This window comes from Balaenoptera physalus (genome assembly GCF_965194825.1).
Source record: "Balaenoptera physalus genome assembly, chromosome: 20".
In the NCBI taxonomy this organism is placed as follows: domain Eukaryota; kingdom Metazoa; phylum Chordata; class Mammalia; order Artiodactyla; family Balaenopteridae; genus Balaenoptera; species Balaenoptera physalus.
The window spans coordinates 8,465,987-8,485,776 of NC_138901.1; the positions used below are offsets into that span (position 1 = coordinate 8,465,987).

General features: G+C 54.2%; 1 protein-coding gene across 2 annotated transcripts in view; it reads left to right on the plus strand.

The window, feature by feature from the left end:
- MGAT5B (alpha-1,6-mannosylglycoprotein 6-beta-N-acetylglucosaminyltransferase B) overlaps positions 1–19,790 on the plus strand; it is a 68,721-nt gene that overhangs the window by 31,707 nt on the left and 17,224 nt on the right. Inside the window, exons 9-12 of one of the 2 annotated variants that reach the window (XM_082442686.1) lie at positions 13,229–13,360; positions 14,743–14,876; positions 19,186–19,316; positions 19,704–19,788. In XM_082442686.1, the coding sequence (XP_082298812.1) occupies positions 13,229–13,360; positions 14,743–14,876; positions 19,186–19,316; positions 19,704–19,788 (482 nt within the window). The remainder of the gene's footprint in view (positions 1–13,228; positions 13,361–14,742; positions 14,877–19,185; positions 19,317–19,703; positions 19,789–19,790) is intronic. The other variant, XM_082442685.1, reaches the window with a different exon arrangement.

A 19,790-nucleotide genomic window follows, 5' to 3' on the forward strand; every position in this document is an offset into this window, starting at 1 on the left:
TCCAGTAGGCCTAGTAAAGACGGGAAGTGTCTTCAGAGGGGAACGGAACGTGTAAGTGTGGATATGGAAGAGGGTCCGCTTTGAAGGGGGAGAAGGCGACAGGGACTGACAAAGGGGCTGCATGGTTGTGGCAGCGTTGCGAAACCCATCCCAGCTGGGGGGGCAGCAGGTTCTGGGGGAGGAGGTGCCACCTTGAAATAGCACCTCTGCCCCATCTGTTTGAATGTCACCAGAGTGGGAAGGAACTAGGCTGGGAGCTGTCCCCGTATGCCGGTGCTGAACCGTCAAACTAGCTACCCGGTGCTGGGAGAGGGAACCGGCACGTCCCTCACGCTGGCTCTCACCCTGTGGCATTTTGTTGTCAGACAAGCTGTTCCCATTGTGCGGGCCACTGCAGAGCGGTGTGCCCTCTCGCTGCCCACCAGCACGCACTGCTGCTCGCTGAGCTGTGCCCGCCCCTGCTCCCTCCGAACAGAGAGCTCAGGAGATGTGTCCACACTGTGTGTGGAGCAGAACACTGCAGAGGCAGCTAACATTCGCAAATAATGAAAAGAGGTGTCTCGCCCTGGCCTCAAAGCTTCCTACGGGAAACTCAGATGGGGTTGGGGGGGGAGGAGGAGGGAGGAGAAAAGGGACCCGAGGTGTGGGAAGCCAAAGAAGTCTTAGGTAACTTAGGATGGCACAGCCAGTGCTGTGAGAAGCCAGACCTGCCTCAGGCAGAACAGCAGGCAAGGTTCGGGGGACCCTTGTCCCCTGGGTCACCAGAGACCCCAAGATGCAGTGGGAAGAATCCCGGGGGTGGGGACTGTCCAGAGCCCTCACCCCAGGCTCGCCAACACACAAGTCCTCGGTCATTGTGAAGCATCCTTCTGTCTACACCACGGACCCAGCTCCACCTCAAGGGTTAGATGAATTCACGTTTATCAAACAGTGCTGAGCTGGATTCCTCCCTTCTGACCGTGCATCTTCTGGGGCCAGAGAGGTGAGAACTTCCTTCCTTTACTGCTCCCTCAGGGAATGGGAAGGCTCCCATGCATTTGTGACAGCCCAACATCACACTTAGAGAACCGTCCTTCCGTGAGAGAGCAGGTTATGACAAGTCTCCCTAAGAGGCAGGAATTTAACTCAGTTGTTCTGCTTCTCAGCCCGTGCTGGGGCGTCTCCTCTTCCAATCTGGACCCTGAGTCCTTACCTGCCCAGAGTACTTCCTCTTCCTCTGGCCACTCTGGGCCCGGCTGGAGCTGAGCCTGTGGTCAGTGAGGTTGCTTTTGCCCATCACAGGGCCAGAGCAGTGAAGATGGGGGTCACTGCACTTGGGAGGCCCTAGTGAAAAGTGCCAGAATCTGAAATATGCCCCTGCTGCCATTTCTTTCACTCCACACATGCACCCACATACGTGCATGCACGCCCCTGTGCACAACCACACATGCACACCCTTGTATGTGCACACCCCATGCATGCACACACATGCACACCCCTGCACACAGGTGCACGCCTCCACACACACGCCTCCACACACCCTTGCACATGGACATACACATACCCCTGTGCATGACATGCAACCCATGGCACACTCATGCACACACATGCACACAGGCACACCCCCAATGCACACACGCACCCCCCCCCCCCCACAGAGAATCCATATCTTTCCACCAGTGTGTCACTTCCTGCCAAGCCTGTACGGATCTGAAATTCCCAGAAGCAAGGGCTCTAGGGAGAGGTCGCCCCACCTCCGCTTTGCAGTGTGTTAAAGGGGCAGGCCCAAGGCTGTGCCCAGACAGCTCTGCCCTTGGCTCCCTGTGGGGTGTAGGTGCAAGCAAAGACTCTTGCTCAGACAGGGCAGAACTGTGTAAACAACTCAGCCACCTCAGGAAACAGTCTCAGGAAGGCTCTTTCTAAATCTGTTAGCAGGTACAATTTAAAACAACTAAACGAATAAAAATTTAAAAAAAGAAAACCACCTTCCCCAGGAGACATAACACACTTATATCTATAAAATTAACAGCACCCGCTGTGTTGAAATTCGTTTCAGGTGGGAATTCTTAACCCTGGCTGTAGCCAAACCACCTTAGAAATATACTGACCTTTGGGCCCCACTCTTGGCGTCTCTGATTTAATTGATCTGGGGTGGCGCCCGGTATCAAGTCTTCAAAGCTCCCCCAGGCGATCTATGATCTAATGAGCAGTGACCGTTGGGAAGTAGAAAAGTTGAGGCTGTGGCTTTTCAACGGCCCCCCTCGCCCCCGCCCAGTCTGGGTAGCAGAATAGCTGTGGGGTTAGGACATTGCAGAATGTGTGCACGGGCCCCAGGAGCAGGATTAGGGCCTGGGGTAAGGGCTCAGCGCCTTAAAGATGTGTGGATTCCTCCCGAGCCTGCATTTGCACACTCAGAAGTGCCAATGTTACCCTTGGTTGCAGGGTCGGGGTCAAGTGGAGGGACAGGCCAGGCAGGCACTCCTTGGAGGTGGCCCAGGTAGCGGGGCCTCTCGCAGCCCGCCCAGGACATCCGTGCGAACCTCTGCCCTGGAATATACTTCATGCCACGCCCTTTCCTGGATGTACTTTTTCCTGGTGACAGCTGTCGGCTGGGGCTATGAGCTCCTCAAACTGATTCTTTGCTGGGACCACCCAGACGCTGCATAAATGCAGGCCTTTCCTTGAGTGGAGATTAAAACACAGATGTGATTTAGTTTGCTAAAGTCGCCATAACAAAGTACCACAGACTGGGGGGGGGGGTGGTTTAAACAACAGAAGCGTATTGTCTCCTAGTTCTGGAGGCCGAGATCAAGGTGTTGGCAGGGTTGGTTGGTTCTGAGGGTGTGAAGGAGGATCTGTCTCAGGCCTCTCCCGTAGCTTCTGGCGGTTGTTGGTGATCTTTGGCGTTGGTTGGCTTGTGGAAGCATCACCTCCATCTTTGCCTTTATCTGCACATGGCATTCTCTCTGTGTATGTGTCTGGGTCCAGTTTTCCCCTTCTTATAAGGACACCAGTCATATCAGATCAGGACCTACACTAATGACCTTATTTCAACTTGGTCACCTTTGTAAAAGCTCTACCTCCAAATAAGGTCACATTCTGAGGTTTTGGGGGTTAGGACTCCAAAATATGATTGGCGGGGGGTGCACAATGCAACCCATAACAAGATGGTGACCATTTGAGCCTAGAAAGGGGTTGTGGGCAGAGATGCCATTGAATACAGGCATGGCACTGCCATGGGTTCTGCGGGAGGTGGGATCACCCGGGGGCCCCCTCTCCTAGCCTTGTGAAGCTGTTCCATGCAGGTGGCACCAGGGTAACGTGAAAACAGGTCAACGGGATGTGAAGATAATCCGAATTCTGAGAGTCGCAGCTTGGCTCCTGCCATAGAACGTCTCCCTGGGCTGGCAAAATGCCCCGCGTGGGGAAGACAGCAGGACAAAGACGCCGCCTGTACATTTGCTGTAGTTCATTCACAGATGTTCACGGCAGATGTCTTGGCCACTGACTCAACAACGAGGCTGGACGGATGAGCCTCTTTTCTCTGCTCCTCGTGTTTTGGTGTTTTAATTAACCGACTCACTGGAGTGATGTTTGGGGCAATGCACAGAATCTACATCTGGCTTTGCTGCTGCAAGTTGTTTCCGGGGTGAGAGCGGTGGCGTGCAGGGACAATGAGCCCTGATCAGACTGCAGCTCGGGCATGTCAGACAGTCTCGCCCGTGCCCTGCGCGTGAGACGGGAGGAGAGATGAAGCCAGAGCTCTCGTCAGCTGCATCTGAGACATCCTCATGGATGCCCGGATCCACGGTGGGCATTCTAAAGTGAAGCCTTTCCCTTCCTGCCTGCCCAGAATCGGCTGTACTCATCCATTTTATTTGCATAATTTCAAGCATCATTAATAGTACATTGGCATGAGGAGAAATTACCAAGCTCCTCCTCCCTCCATGAGTGCAATTGGGTTTAGGAGAAAATTAGTTGACTTAACTGGGAAATAATGAAAGTCTGAGAAGAGAATGTTTAAATAAGGAGGACGAGGAGGGGAAGCTCGGCCCCGGCCCCTGTGGAAATCGGTCTCCTGGCCTTTTTGTCTGTTCAGTGTTTGTTCAAGGGACATACTGGGGAGGGTCCCCGGAGAATGACCAAGGCAGGGACCACATCCTGTCCCTCGTGCTCAGCCCAGCTTGACCAAGCTGCAGCCAGTAAACCCTCTGAAGAGCCAGTCCAGGAAGGCCTCAGGGTTTGAACCCATTCAGATCTGTCTGTGACTGGCTCAAACTGGCCTGAACTAGCCAGCTTAAGGCAGCCACTGGGGGGATGGTGCTGCCATTCTCTGGAGTGGCGGGAGGGGAGAGAAGAGAAAAGCACTGATTTGGGGGGACACACGGGGAAGACCTTGAATTTGGGTTTAGACACGTTGAATTAGAGGTGCCCACGTGGAGGCAGCTGAGTGATGGGCCGCGGGGGCTCAGAATGGAGACAGCATCTCGGCAGCCGCTGGTAACTGAACACAAGCATGAATAAAATTGCCAAGTGATAGGGGAAAAGGCCTGAGAGCAAAGCCTTAAGAAACAGCAACACTGAACGGCTTCTTGGGGAGAGAGGTGCTGGCAGAGGGGACTGAGAAGGAGTGGGCACCCATGGAGAAGATGCTTCTAGAAGGAGGGTGTGGCCAATGATGTCACATGCTCACAAGAACTAAGAAGGAGACTGAAAAATGTCCAAAGCATTTGGTCACATGGGCGTCACTGTTGACCCTAGAAAGAGCCATTTTGGTTGATTTGTGGGGACAGAAGCCAGAAATCTGTGGGTTGTGGAACGAGGGGGCTGCTGAGGAAACCAGCAGCGAGTTAGGTTCTTCTCCAAGGAGTTCAGCCGTGAGCGGGAGGAGAGAGAAAGAGAAGTGGGGGGACAGTGGAGCCGTAGATGGTGTGTGAGTTTCTTGGGGCTGCTGAAACAAAGCACCACAAACTGGGGGATTATTTTCTTCCAGTTCTGGAGGCCAGAAGTCCGAAATCAAGGTGTCGGCAGGGTTGGTTCCTCCTGAGGCTGGTGGAAGACTGTTCCATGCCTCTTCTAGATGCTGGGAGCCTCAGGCTTTCCTCGGCTTGTAGATGTCTGTCTTCTCCCAGGGTCTTCTATTGTGTCTGTCTCTGTGTCCAATTTCCCCTTCTTGTGAGGGCACTAATGACCTCACCTTAACTTGACCATCTGCAAAGACCATTTCCAAATGAGTCACATCCCAGATACCGGGGTTAGGACTTCAACATCTTTTGGGGAGAATACAATTCAACCCATAACAGAGGTCTGCGTGTTTATTTTTCAAGATGGGAGAGTTGTAAGCGTGTTTAAATGCTGGTGTGAAGGAACCAGAAAAAGGAGGAGTTAAAGCCACAGGAGGGAAGATAGTATCATGCATGGTGGCCCGAGAGGATGGCCCCCAGGAGGAAGGAGAAGAGGGCGGGATGTGGTGGGGGTACCGATGGGGCTACAGGGATGGAGGCAGGGGTTGGAGCATGCCCACTGATGCTTTTTATTTTATCTTCGATGTAGGAGGGATGAACATCTGCTGGGAGTGAGGTGGAGGGGGCGGGAGGTGTGAGGAGAGTGGATTAGACTAGAACACCCTGAAGGCCGCCCTGGATTTGTGATGTGTTAGCCCTTAGCAAAGAGGTTTGAACCAAATATGGCAAAATCTTATGACTTGACAAGGCTGGGAAGTGGGAGCACAGGTATTCATTATATCATTGTATTATTATCTGTAACTTTCTGGATGCTCGAAATACTTTATTGTTCAATTAGAACAGGGGAGGCAGAGCCGCATCCAGCATCTGCTTGGCACTTAGCAGACCCTGTACTCAGTGGTTCTTTCTCCCCCACCTATTCCCAGAGGAGGCATGAGAGGCAAATGACTAATTTACACTAAAACACTGCATCCCCTCTCCCTTCTGGTTTGTTTGTTTGTTTGTTTGGCTGTGCCACGTGGCTTGCAGGATCTTAGTTCCCCAACCAGGGATCGAACCGGTGCCTCCTGCAATGGAAGCGTGATGCAACCCGTGCCTCCTGCAATGGAAGTCCTAACCACTGGACCGCCAGGGAATTCCCGCCTCTCCCTTCTTTTGCCTTCTTCCTCCTTGGGTTCCAAGGAGGCATTTAAATCCGCGTAGCAGGATCATGTTCGGTGTAGCTGAACACCGAGGAAGATGAGGGCCTCTGCTGCTGGGGGCCCAGAGCCTCGCTGCTCCCTGCCCTTCATCCTTCCCCGGGATCCAGGAGGGATGATTCCCTGCACCTCCCGCTCCATGCTGCTCTGAGCCACAAAGAGTGGGAGTCTGTCTCTTGCAAATCCAGGCCCCTAAGCCTTGACCTTGGCCCGTAAGTGTGACCTCACGGATGTAGTGGCCTAGGCGCCTTTTCCAGCTCTGGCCTGGTCCACATTGGGGCTGGGAGGTTGCAAAGGAAGAGCGATTTAAAAGAAATCACAGGCCCTCAGGAAAGGTCCATGCAACCCAAGTGGGGTGGGGAGAACTTGGGGGGAGTCAGAGAAGAAATGAAGAGGAGGGCTGGCTTCTGAAGGCTTTTGAAGGAAGGGTAAGGAGGTGGGATTCCTTCCGGGGGGTGGCGGGAGGGATGCATCAGTACATCTTCAAATCTCAGGAGCCATGGGTTCTTGTAAACAGAGGTGGGGTCCTGAGCAAGGGGAGGTCTTGTCCCATGGCGGCTGGAGAGGAGGAAGGCAGACAGTGGGATGAACTTCCTGGAGACTGAAGTGCCCCCCACAGGAGGGATAAAACTCCATTGCTCTGGGCTCAGAGCAGGGGCAGGGCTGGCCTGGGACTCTTTTTATTCCTAGTGAAGCTGGCAGAAGCATAGGATGGTACAAATAACCCCTAGCACTCCTCTGACTTCCCTGAAATCATAAAAGGGCTCTGGTCAAGATCTTGGAAGCCAGACTGTTCTTTCCTTGGCTGTTCTGGAACGGACCCAGATTACCCTACGGTTCGTGGCGGCACTCCAGGACTGTGTCTCTCCTTTAACCCAAGTCCCCCACAGGGCTTGTTCCAGTGGGATTGAGAGCAGAGTCTCACCCATCTTTGTTTCCTCCACGGGTTGGTTCCTCACAAAGGTTTGTGGAGCTGGATAGAACAGCGAGAGCCCCTAGGACCTGAGAATCCCCGGAAAAACTGAAAACCAACATCCCAGTGGCAGGCCCCACCCCAGAGCGAAGAGGTGGCACCTCTGGGACCGACCTGGCCATCAAGAGCCAACATGGGCTTCGGTGACCCTAACCTGCACCCGGGCCTGAGAGCCACCTTCACTGAAATCCTGGCTTGGATGAGAGAAGCCTTGATTTGTGCTCTGCATTCACATGCATTGTTACATAAATGGGGGAAGGAGGCAGGGGACAGCCAGAGGGGTGTGTTCCGGCCCCGGCGGCCCCCAGCGAGCTGGAAGGATGAGTCTGTCGTTTCATCCAGCTCTCCTGGGAACAGCAGCCATATTTTTAGCCCCGAGATTGCTTACTAGGCGGGAACGCTGGGGAAGAAAGTGTCGGCTTTGGACCACAGACCCGATGCAGGCCGCCCAGTTCCATGTCCGAATCCTCCTGCCTGTGTTTGCTTTGGGCTTTCGCTAAGCAGTGGCTTTTCCTTTGAACTCCCTTTTCCTCTGAGCCCTGACTCCACTGGGGACCTGACCGTTCTCTTTAGCTCTGATCCCTGACCCTCCGAGGGCACTGGGACACCTGCCTTTTCGGGAGACGGAAGCTGCGGGTGAGCCCATCGTGAGGGCTTCGTAAGGCTGCTTTCGTTGGCTCAGGAAGGTCAGCTCACGCTGGGCAAGAGAAGGAAACCCTGCAGGAGAATTTAATTCCTTCCTTGTTAGTGATCCTAACCTACCTGCTAAAGCAGCTCGTTAGAAGCCCAGTTAACTTTCTGGGTTTATTTCTCTGTGGTCCTCACGCTCTGGGGAAGGGGCGGCAGCCGCTCTAACAATGGCCGTGAGAGAGAGACGGGGGCAGTGCCTTAGTGCTCAGGGGGTGGGCACCGGACGGGGTCAGAGGGCTAGCAGGCCCCAGAGGAGACAAAGGTCCCGGGCTGCCCAGGTGGGGTGCTGCCAGTAATGAGATGGATCCAGGGAAGCTGAAGTTCCCCATGGGCACTTAGCGCCTGGAGGCAAAGATCTTTGAGCGCTTGGTAAGGATTCTTTTTAATTAGGTCCATCCCACACAGAGAAGACAGAGAGGGAGAGAGAATAGTTTGTTCCAGAATTTGAGCACTACCTGGAGAGATTATTTCTAGCCACAGACCAAAGGCACAGGGAGAAATAAAACCGGAGAATTTTTAGCCTAGAACCGTGGAGATTTGTCCATGTGTCATGGAATGGGAGTGGAGGTGGACACCAGAGCGATTCTGTGTCTGTGCAAGGTCACCCAGCAAGTTTGTGCTGGAGCTGCCGCCCAGGGATGCTCTTCACCGTGTAGAACTCAGCATTTTGATTCCTAGCTGAGGTTTGTTTTTTTTTCCTTTTGGGCGTAGATTATATTTTTTCTCTGCCTTGTCCCATTTACCCATTCACCTTTTGATCTTTTAGCAAAGAGTAACAGCCATCCTGCTCTGGCTATTTGCTGAGCCCCTACATTGTGGGGGGCCCTGGAGAAGATGGGAACATGGGTGCCTTTGGGAGACAGAGTGCTGGGCGTGCACTTGTGTGTCTGGGCACGGACACCGTGACTGTGGACAGTTTGGTTTTGGCTCTTTAAAAAAAATTGTAGTAAAGTACATACAACGTAAAATTTACCATCTTAACCGTGTGCGGTTCAGTGACGTTAGGTACATTCACATGGTTGTACAACCATTCCCACCATCCATCTCCAGAGCCTTTTCCTCTTCCCAAACTGAAACGGTCCCCATTAAACCCTAAGTCCCCATCCCCCACTGCCCCTGACAGGTTGGCTTTCAAGGGTGGATTAATCTGGGTTGGGCACCGGGACCATATGACCAGATGACCTGTAAAAAGGCTCTTTTTCCCTAGATCACCCCTTCCCACACCCCCTTCATCTGTATTTAGACTCCCACTCAGGTGGCCTGGGGACATTTGGAAATTCATTCCAACCACCCAATTTGGCAATTGCACGGAAACTTCCCAAGCGTTGGGGGTGGTAGTGGGCGGGCAGGGGAGGCTAAGTGGGTGCATCTGAAGTCCCCTCATGCTGAGAGGCTGCTTGTGCCCCTCTCACCAGGGCCAGGGGGGTGGGGAGGCTCTGTGAGCCCCTCCCGACACAGCCCTGGGCTAAGAGTCGGAAGAGACGTGAACTTGACATTGGAATTAGGAAGATGTCTGGACAGGGGCCTTTTGAGGAGTCAGCACGGAAGGTGGAATTGTACAGCTGAGCCTCCCTGGGCACCTTTGTCTGAAGGTTGTCAGGAGACAGCGTTTTTCAATTCATGTCACTGCTCCAACCAACCACTTAGAGTAAAATTGCCAATAAAAGTGAACTTAAATTACAAGTGATAAAACCACAACCCCCTCTCCCCTCGGCTGACCCTCTCTGCTTTCCTCGGGAGGAGCTCAGATTCCTTGTGACAAGAGTAATGAGGAAGCTTCAGATACATTTCCAGTGCAGTCACCGTAAATTGAAAATCTTTGTTTTCTAGGGCTGGGGGGACCGTGGGCCTCCTTGTTAACTCCTCCTGGGAAGGGGACCTGCCGTCTCTGGACCAATTTGTCTCTCCTCCTCTTCTTCCTGCTGTGATGTCCTTTTGGGACCCGTGGGGCCACTTGTGTCCAGTCCAGACCAGGAGGCTACTCAGCTAATAACCCTCGGCGACGCCCATCAGCCCTGGGCCCCTCTCACTCACCCACCCCCTCTCTCCTAACATGCTTTTCTTGACCATATTTTCAACCTTTAAACCAGTTCTTCCGGGGGGAGGGGGAGGGCAGGTACACCTGGTTCATTACCTTGTTAATTCGTTCATGAACACAATACTTATTGGGTCAGACCCTGTCCCAGCTCTGGGCTTTCAAAGATAACCTGGCCCTGCCCTGGAGGGGCCCCGGTTGTGAGGAGGTGACTCAGGGCAGTGCAGAGGGATGGTAGGGAGGGGAGTGGGATGCTGGGGCAGGGGGATCGAGGGAGAAGGGCGTCTCACTCTGACCAGAGGTCCAAGGAGGGCTTCCTGGAGGAGGAGGCAAGGTTTGAGTCCAGGAGCAGGAGGTGAGAAGTCTCTGGAGAGGATCAGATGGAGCCAGGGATGACTGACCAGGTGGACATTGTGGAAAGATCTCTCTAGAAAAGAGTCAGGCAAGACAGGAGGGAGGCAGAATGGAGAGGAAATTATCTCAAGATTCTAGCTGAAAAATGACCGGGACCTTAAGTGAGGGGTGTGTGTGTTGGGGGTGGGGATGGGGTAAGGAGTTGCCAGACTCGGAAATTCAGAAGGTGAACCTTATGACTAAAGTAATAATAATCAACGGAACTTTCACTCTCCTTGCCCCACTTGATCCTACCAGGAACCCCGTGAGGTAGGCATTATTATTTGTCTTTTGCTGATAAGAAAAATGAAATCCCTAGAGGTTTATGGCCCCTCCAAAGTTAGCAACAAAACTGGGACTGGGGCCCAATCTCTGCTGGCAGCCCGGGGCTCCAATTTCAGATGTCACTGTGGTCCAGTGACCCACCATTGTGCTGTCTGATGCCCGGTGGCCCTGGGGAGGAAGGAGAGCTCAGTGGGTGGGAGTGTGGGCGCTGGAGCCCACTGCCTGGGTTCCAATCCCAGCTCCACGCCTTCCTGGCTGTATGATCCTGGGTAAATGACTAAACCTCTCTGTTTCCTAATCTATAAAGAGGGGAGCAGGATGGGAATGGGTCTGATCTCATAGGGTAGTTGCCCAGATGAAAGGAATTGAAGAATTGATGAGTTGAAAGCACGTAGAATGGTGCCTGTGTTCAAAATGGTAGCCATGAAGGTGAGGGAGATGATGACACAGGCTCTAGGAAGTCAGTGTGGGGTCATTTTCCCAGGAGAGGGCTGTGACTTGCTCATCTGGCCTCTCAGTGGCCCTGGTGTCTGGGGCTGGGGCCAGGGGTGTCGTCAGGGTTGAGGCAACCAAAGGAAGCCCCCATGACTTTGTTGGCACCACCCATGGCCACAGGGGGACAACATGTTGCCTGGTAACCAGCTGGAAAAGCAGTGTGGGAAAATCAAGCATGTGACTGGTGCAGGTAGCAGCAACTAGACCCACCTACGGTTTATATTTTCAGAATCGTCTTAATTTTCTCAGACCCAGATTCCATGAGGGAGGAGCCGCCACCCCCTTCCTCACTTCTGCAAGAGGAATCATCACTTTGTCTTTCTATTTGCGGTTCTCAGTTGAGTGGAGGAAGTGGGGAGGGGGACCAGGGTCTGTCCTAAACCTGGAGCTTCTATAGCCCAGGACAAAAACGATACTCCATCTGACTGGACGACTTTGGGGTCCAGCCACACTGGAAAGAAAACAGGGATCCTACAGAGGAGGATGTAAAACCTGCTCGACACTTAAAAATACCACCAAATATTTCATGAAGTCTCCAGGTTGTGGGAACTGTTTCCTGTGATGGCTCCAGACCCCTGGGGTCCTGGGCTTATTCCGCTTTGCTTTCTGAGTAATTCAGTAAAAAAGCTGAAGAAGCATGCCCTGACTTAGAAACCCTGGGTTTGAGAATCCTGTGTGGCCGTCTGGTTGGAAAGAGGGACTCATTGGAGGGTTGGACGGGTGGAGACGGGGGTGGGGGGGGTGCTTGGCCATTTTTAAGTTTATAGATAAGAAATGGGGAGAAAATGGTTATAAGATTTTTGCACTCCTCTCTCCCCACTTAGCAGCAAAGGTTCTACCACTGGGGGAGCCAGCGTGGGGAAGCTGAGTGAGGCTGGGTGCGCTGGCTGGGGGAGGGCACGCCCTTCTCTGCCGGCCACAGGCCAACCCCTGATGCCTTGATCCCCGTCGCCCGAAGCTCCCCTTGACATCTTTCCATCATGTCCTTGTCATCAGGTTATCATAAACATCGCTGAAAAGGCCGCGTTAGGGCAGTTTGCTCAGGGGACAGTGTTTACCGAGCCTCTGTGGGTGTCTTGCTGAATGTGAGCAAGACAGTGCAGAGGCGTCCAGGTGCTCCTTTTCCACGTGGCTTGAATTGTCTCAAGGAGCCGGAGATGCGACCCAGGGAACTGATGATTACTGTGGCCTTTTGCCATGTGGATCCCTGAAGGGGCTCCCTGGGAGGTCTCGTAGATGCCTTCCAGCATCTGGACCACGAATCCAAGGGAGGCGGGAATGGGGGAGGTGGGCAGCTGCTGGGGGGGCTTCCCTGGGGGCCGACACTACTCCCTGCCTGGCTCAGCCGCTCAGTACAGACTTACTGAGTCATTGATCTAAAAGCCTCATCACCTCCGCAGGGGGTGTGTAGTCAGGCTTAGCAAAGGCTCCCAGATGGTGGGCGGGGGTATCCAGGACAAAGTTCACGCTGGCACTGTGGGGGCCAGGCAGGGGGCTTTGAGCCTGCCTCCCGGGAGGTGGACTGGGCAGATGGGAGGCCGTGTCCTTCAGGCTCCAGTGAGATGATCCAAAGTCTCCACCCTGGGTCACCAGTGGCAGCCCTGTTCCCATATGAAAGCCTGCAAGTAAGTGACCCAGCAGGCAGGGTCTGCCAGTGGGGCAGGGCTAGGCATCTCCGTGGGCCAGGAGCCAGTCAGCAGAGCGGGATTATATCTTCTGGGGCACAGGTTTGGGGACCCTTCAGCTCCTAACAAATGCTTAAGCTGTGCTGAGGACCTCGGCGGGTGTTTATGGCACTTTGTGAACATTGGGTAAAGGTGCCCCCTCTGGGTGGACACAGCCCTGTAGGGATCAAGTTTGTGCAAATTAACAGAAGGTGCTCCTTCCTTCTGGCAGGTAACCCAGACCAGGTACAGTCTTGGCAAGCTAGCCGGGGCTGGATCTCAGTCCCGTTTGCCCCTCGTTGGAGTCTCTTGTGCAGTAAAAAACCTATACAACCGTACATGGTTGCCCTGTTTGCTTCCTCTCCAAGAGTTTGCCAGGATTCATGCACTGACCTCACTTTCCTTTACAGTGTTCTCCCTGCCACTTATTCTGGGCTATAGGAACCAGGGTGGGCTCCAGGTCCCCCCAACGCAAGCCTGTTTGGGAAGAGGGGTTTTTGCTGTCTGTGGGTCCCTCTCAGGGCTCAGACTCTGAAGAGTTCTTCTCTCAGTAACTTAGGGGTGCCGCCAGGCCGGGGGAACTGCCCGCTCACCATGCCCCTGCCTTTCGACCTCATCTACACCGACTACCACGGCCTGCAGCAGATGAAGCAGCACATGGGACTCTCCTTCAAGAAGTACCGGTGAGAGGGCAGCGGGACGGTGGTGATGGCCCATGGCAGCCCCCGGGGTCTGGCTGCCGGCTGGTCCCCAAGGTGGGGGATTGCACTTTCCCAGGTTCCGCGGTGGAGAGAAGTCTCCCCCTCCCCCACTGCCTTCCTTCTCTGACAGCTCTGCCTCCTGACTAAGGCTGACTCAGATGACAATTAATAAACCACAGCCAGGTGATCCAGGCCCCTCTGCTGCTGGACAGGCTGGGGGGCAGGGTCAGAGCTGACCCAGATGGAGGGGGCAGAGGAATTGCAGGGAGTGGTGGAGGGGAACAAGGCAGGTAACGGGGCGTGACCTCTGTGTGTGGGGACCCAGCAGCCCCCTCCCCACTCCCTCCTCCACCCCACCCCCTCCAGGGCAGGAGGAAAGCCAATGCCATAGCTCTGTCTCTCTGCGGCCAGCTGGGTACGGGGTTTAATTTAGCACAGAGAGCCCTGCTATTTATTACGTTTGCTCTAGTCTCATTGACTATCCCACATGATTTTATTAGGAAAAAAAAAAGTGACAGGCAGCGTTATTGCCTTTATTATTAATGCATGTTCTCCATGCACTGGGGGCCTCTTCCTGCCATCCCCGCCTCTTCCGGGGGAGGAGTGCTGACCTCAGCAGTCTGGACAATTCTGGGTCACCGGCACGGACTCTGGGTGAGGGAACTCCTTGTAGGGGCGTCAGAGTCTCACCGGTTTTCTTCAGGTGCCCACTCCAGGGTGGCCCAGATGGAGGGAGAGGTTCTGGGCTTTGGCCCATTGACAGCAGCCTCAGTGGGCCAAAGGGTGGGACAGAGCCTCCACCGGCTGGGAGGCCCACCTGAAGTGGCCACACTTGCAGGAGACTTTGAGGCACGATGGGCACGATGGGCCCGTGGCAGTGGCTGGTCCCCCTGGGGCCCTACTCTTCTGCGTCTCAGCCCAGATAACCCAGGCACATCCTGCGGGTGTCAGGCTCCTGGGCAGAGGGACTGTGGACTCCCTGCCCAGGAAAGTAGAAATCGTACAAGTGACCCCTGGGGCAGTGGGGAGGGATCCCATTCCAGGCTGGGCCTCCCCTTCTAGGCTCCCTTGGGGCAGCTATAAAAACTAACAGTATCTGAGTTAGTGGTCCCTGGTTCAGGTGTATCACTAAGACCCTGAGACAGTTATCCCCATTTGACCGATGGGGAAGCTGACCCAGAGAGGTTAAGGCACTTGCCCGTGGTCACACAGCCAGCTAGTGTCTGAGCCCAAGCGCTGACCACACATCACACTACCCTGACCAGCCACCTTCGGGTTGCAGAGCCCACGGCTGGCACAACCCCGGCCCAGGGAGACGCAGGGAGGTTGGTGACCCTGGTTCCTGATCCCGGGGGGGTGGACAGGTGCCGCATCCGGGTCATCGACACCTTCGGGACAGAACCTGCGTACAACCACGAGGAGTATGCCACGCTGCACGGCTACCGGACAAACTGGGGCTACTGGAACCTCAACCCTAAGCAGTTCATGACCATGTTCCGTGAGTGTCCGGCCGCTGGGCGGCGGTGGGGGCCTCTCCGAGGTGGCCCGGGAGGAGGCAGGTCCCATTCCTTCCTCTCCTTCCTTTTGGGGCCTGTGCGGGGAGGGGAACACACCCCCTTGGCGTGTCCCCTCGGACGGGAAAGCCTCGTTCCCCTCTCTGCAAATGTGTGAGCCACAGAGGAAGCCTCCGGTGGTGTGTAGGGAGGGGGCAGCCTGGGTGCGGGGGGAAGCGTGGTGACCTTTCCAACACCCGGAGGACGCAGCCTTTGTCCTCCTGGAGCACACGTTGCTCTCTTGTTCTCGAGAGCGGGCTCAGCACAGGGTTCCAGAACAAAGAGGGTTCCGTGGCCTTTGAGAAAGAGAGACATTCCAACGTGGAGGGAGACTTCAGTGAGTGGCGAGGGGGCAGCATAGGGAGGCTTTCTAAGCAGAGGGAACAGACGTAGTGAAGATGGATATGGAAAGAACGGAAGGTTCTGGAAATGCAAATGCTCCGGGAGGCTCCAGCGTTGGGGATGATGGGAAGTAAGGCTGTGGGTGGGGTGGCTGGGGCCCCTGTGGGTGACGGGCTTCAGGCAAGGGATGCCATTCCAGCTGAGCTTTCGCGATTTTTTAAAAACTTTATTTATTTGATTTATTTAATTTTGGCTGCTTTGGGTCTTCGTTGCTGTGCGTGGGCTTTCTCTAGTTGTGGTGAGCGGGGGCTACTCTCATGTGCGGGCTTCTCATTGCGGTGGCTTCTCTGGTTGCAGAGCACGGTCTCTAGGCGCGCGGGCTTCAGTAGTTGTGGCTCGCGGGCTCTAGAGCGCAGGCTCAGTAGTTGTGGTGCACGGGCTTAGTTGCTCCGCGGCATGTGGGATCTTCCCGGACCAGGGCTTGAACCCGTGTCCCCTGCATTGGCAGGCAGATTCTTAACCACTGGGCCACCAGGGAAGCCCGCTTTCGCGATTTTTAATGAGACTTTAAAATATGTACACACTGACCTCCCCTCTTACATGCAGCGTGCTGAAAATAATTTAACCTTTTCTTGACAACTCAGGGTCAATGCTCTATCTCTCTGGTGTGGGGCCTGCCCTGCGGGGCCGGCAGAGGTGTGCAGAGCCGCGTCCCCTGCTGAGTGGTCCCTTCTCCTATCGCTGTTTAGTGTGGCGCCTTTTCTCCTACTTGGGAGACTGTCAGCTGTCACTTTTAATCGTCGTCAAGCTATCTGCATCCAGCAGCATCTTGGATGTCTAATTGGCGGCTCTTTGAAGGCTGTGGGTCAGAAAGCCGGATAAGCGCCCTCGTTAGGATTGTCTCTAAATTAAGAGTGAGCTTGGTTCCAAGCAGGGTCCCGAGGAACTTGCTCGTAAGTAAAGTAGCTGATCTCTGCTGAGCCTGTCAAATGAATGCATCCCTTTTGGGTGCTTAGGGACTGCTTTTTTATTACTCTTCAGGCTCTAGGCTGTATTAGAGGCAGACAAGATTTCTGAATAATACATGAGTAACGGCTTGATTGGATCCCAGAAGGTTGGGAAGGTGGGAAGTTTCCTTGGAGCCCAGATGAGGAAACTGAGGCCCAGAAAGGTGGAATGTCCTGTCTGAGGCCACATGGCTCTGTGGGGACCAGACTCTCTCCCCATAGCCCGTTGCAAGGTTGTATGAGGCTTCTCCAAGAGAAGAGTGACTGTCCTAACGGGTCATCTGGTGGCGTTGTGCTCCCAGCAGAGTGATTGGCGTGGGATGGGTCCTGAGGAGATTTCTGGAGGGAAAGGAAGTGGGGGTGGGGAGTGGTGGTGATGCCCTAGGCTGTGGAAACAGCATATGTGATAGCAGAGCAGAAAAAATACCATCGAGGATCTGGGAGCAGAGGGGTGGGGTCTTTTAGCAAAGACTCCTGAGTTTACATTGGATATGGTAATTTGAGGTTCACTGTAGGTTCTTGAGCTAGGGAATATCATGGAGAAAGTTTTTTTTTTTTTTTGGTCACGCCGGGCGGCTTGCGGGATCTTAGTTCCCTGACCAGGGATTGAACCCAGGCCCTCAGCAGTGAAAGCACGGAGTCCTAACCACTGGGCCTCCAGGGAATTCCCCCCCCAAATTTTTTGAGATACATTATTCTGGCAGACTGCAGATGGCCAAAGGGACAGTGGTAGAGTACAGGGAAGCAGGAGATGGGTTAAGAGCCCTCTGTGATAATCTACACTGAGAAAATGAGGAGTTGCCCTGGGGTAAAACCCACTGGATCTAGAGTTCCAAACCTGGCAAACTCCTACTCATCCTCCAAAACCCCATGTCAAATGTCTCTTCTTTTTACTGTCACTTTCACTGATCCCCTTATCTATTCCAGGCAGAATGTTTTTATAACTCTTAAACCTAATTCTGTTAAAGCATATATTGAAATAGAGTTATTTGCTTATACATTTATTTCCACTGATAGATTATGTATGAATCACTCAAAAAGGAGCCACTGACTGATTTATCTTTATTTCCCTGGAGCCTATCGAGGTCCTCAGAAAAATGTTAATTGACTGAATCAATTAAAGAAAGAGAGAACAAGAAACAGACTTGCCTGTCTTAATGATATACCAAGTCCAGGAAGGAATTCATGAGCAGACCTCTTTCCCCAGCTATTGATAGCTGGTTGATTTCCCCAAAGAGCTAACTGGGAGGCTGGCTCCCTCTCCCTGCCTCGCCCTGCCCCCAGGAGCTCTTTGCTTAATGGTCCCTGTTATTTTAGTTGGTTGCAATACTTCGCTGTCCCACGCCCACTAGTTTAGCAAATTGTTCTAAACCTGTCCCTTCTGGTGGAGTTAGTGGAATGAGATTTTCTTCATCTCTGAGAATAGGGAGGAAATGGCGAATGGGAGAGAGACCTGGGTGCAGCCCCAGCTAGAGCCAGAGGGTAGGGACAGAGGCCAGGGTGGGGCTGGGCAGGCAAACTGGGTCAGGGAGGGTCTGGTCTGCCCTCCTAGGGCCTCTCCCTGGCCTGGCAGAGCCTCCTGAGACAGGAGAGCTGCCTGAGCTCTGACCATCACAGAAACAACTCCAGGCCTCCAGACCGCCCCCGCCCCCCCCCCTTATGCCTCTGAAGCCCTAGAGGAGAGATCATTTTGTTCTGCAGCCTGTTCTTATAGTGGTCGGATTTTCAGACTCAAGAATCCGTGAGCTTTCTGGGGCACTTCGACAGAAAACCACCACCTCTTCTAAGGTGCGCCAGATATTGATTATAAGTTTTGTGGGTATTGAGAGGGATGGGTAGACATATTGTGTTAAATCTACACATTTGATTAAAGTATGCATCCCAATTTCAGACATGCTAAAATGTGAAAAAACGTGCATCTGAAATGAAGAAATAGGGTGTTTGGCATCGGGGCTGTTCTGGGAAATCAAGGGTGTATGGCTGTAACCAACCTACTCCCCGCAGCCTCTCCCACCTGGGAAGGTAGAGTAGGTTTAATTGGGTTCCATAAGCATTCTATTCAAGGTCCTGTACGTGGAAGGGAGGGATCATGTGACTTGCAAATGGATGGCACTTGTGCCTACACCTCTACCCTGTGCCACGGCAGACAGAGCTAATCAGTGACATTCCTGCAGCTGGCCGAGGAATTGGAGCCCTAGCTGAAACGCATTCCTTGCCCCTGGTGTGCTCGGTTCTGGGAGGTGAGGCAGGGTGCGATCCGCGCTTTGCCGGAGACCTAACCGCAGTGGATGGGGCCACAAGGGAGGGCACGTGGGCCCCAGAGAAGGCTTCTGGGAGGAGAGGAGGTGACGTGTGAGTGGGGCCCTGGAGCGGAATAGGATTTTCTCATCCTAGAAAAGGGTGGTGGGCGCTCCAGGCAGAGGGAAGGGCAGGGCAGAAGCTGGCAGGTGTGAAAGGGAAGATGTTCTGTGCATTTGTGAGCCAGCCGGCCGTGTGCCGGGGACACAGACAGAGCTTTTGCTCTCATGGGGCTTAGATTCTGATGATGATACACAACCAAATCCATATATACGATCGCATCTGGTCAGTGAGTGCTGGGACAAAAAATAAAGCAGGGAAAGGAGACAGAGTGGGATTGGGGTCAGGAAAGACCTCTCAGCAGGGCCTTGTGAACAAAGAGCTGCGTGGAGAGAGGGCTGGGGAGGTGGTAAGAGATGCCGTGGGAGGGGGCCAGGGCACTGATGGGTGGATGCTCTCCCCGCCCCAAACCGGACCCCTTACCTCCCAGCCCCCTTCCCCATCCTTGCCAAACAGGGAACCCTCTGATGGGACTGGGCCGGGTAGACCCAGGGCGTGCCCTTGGCTGTCTGGTAACCCTCTTCCTGACCCCGTGGTCTGGCTGCAGCTCACACCCCGGACAACTCCTTCATGGGCTTCGTGTCCGAGGAGCTCAACGAGACGGAGAAGCGGCTTATCAAAGGCGGCAAGGCCAGCAACATGGCCGTGGTGTACGGCAAGGAGGCGAGTATCTGGAAGGTGAGCCCCGCTGACCGCAAGCACCAGCCCTCGGCCCCCAGGGGCTCCCAGCCCCAGGATTCGGCTCCCATCCACCGCCCCCAGCACTGGGCGACGGTGGAAAACAGCCCCCACTAATGGGTCAGAAAAGAGGCCTCTAACTGCCTTTGGAAATACCAGCCGGGGGCTCATGCCTCACCCCTCTCCCTGCTCCCACGCTTTGCGACAAATTCAAATGGCTTAACCTTCCACCCTCCCTCGGGTGGATCAACAGACACTCTAACCCCGCAAAGGGGGTTTAGGCTAGACGTGGGGATTCTGTGGGATGGGAGGCAGTGGAGAAGCAGGAGAGGACTAGGAACTGGAACCCCATCTTCAGGGCGGGGGTCCCACGAGAAGCACCACCAGCATGGGAGGGTACCCACTCGCCCGGCCACTGACTTGTTCTCTCTCCTCTTTTCTCTCTGCCCCCCTGGCGACGAGGCAGCTCCAGGT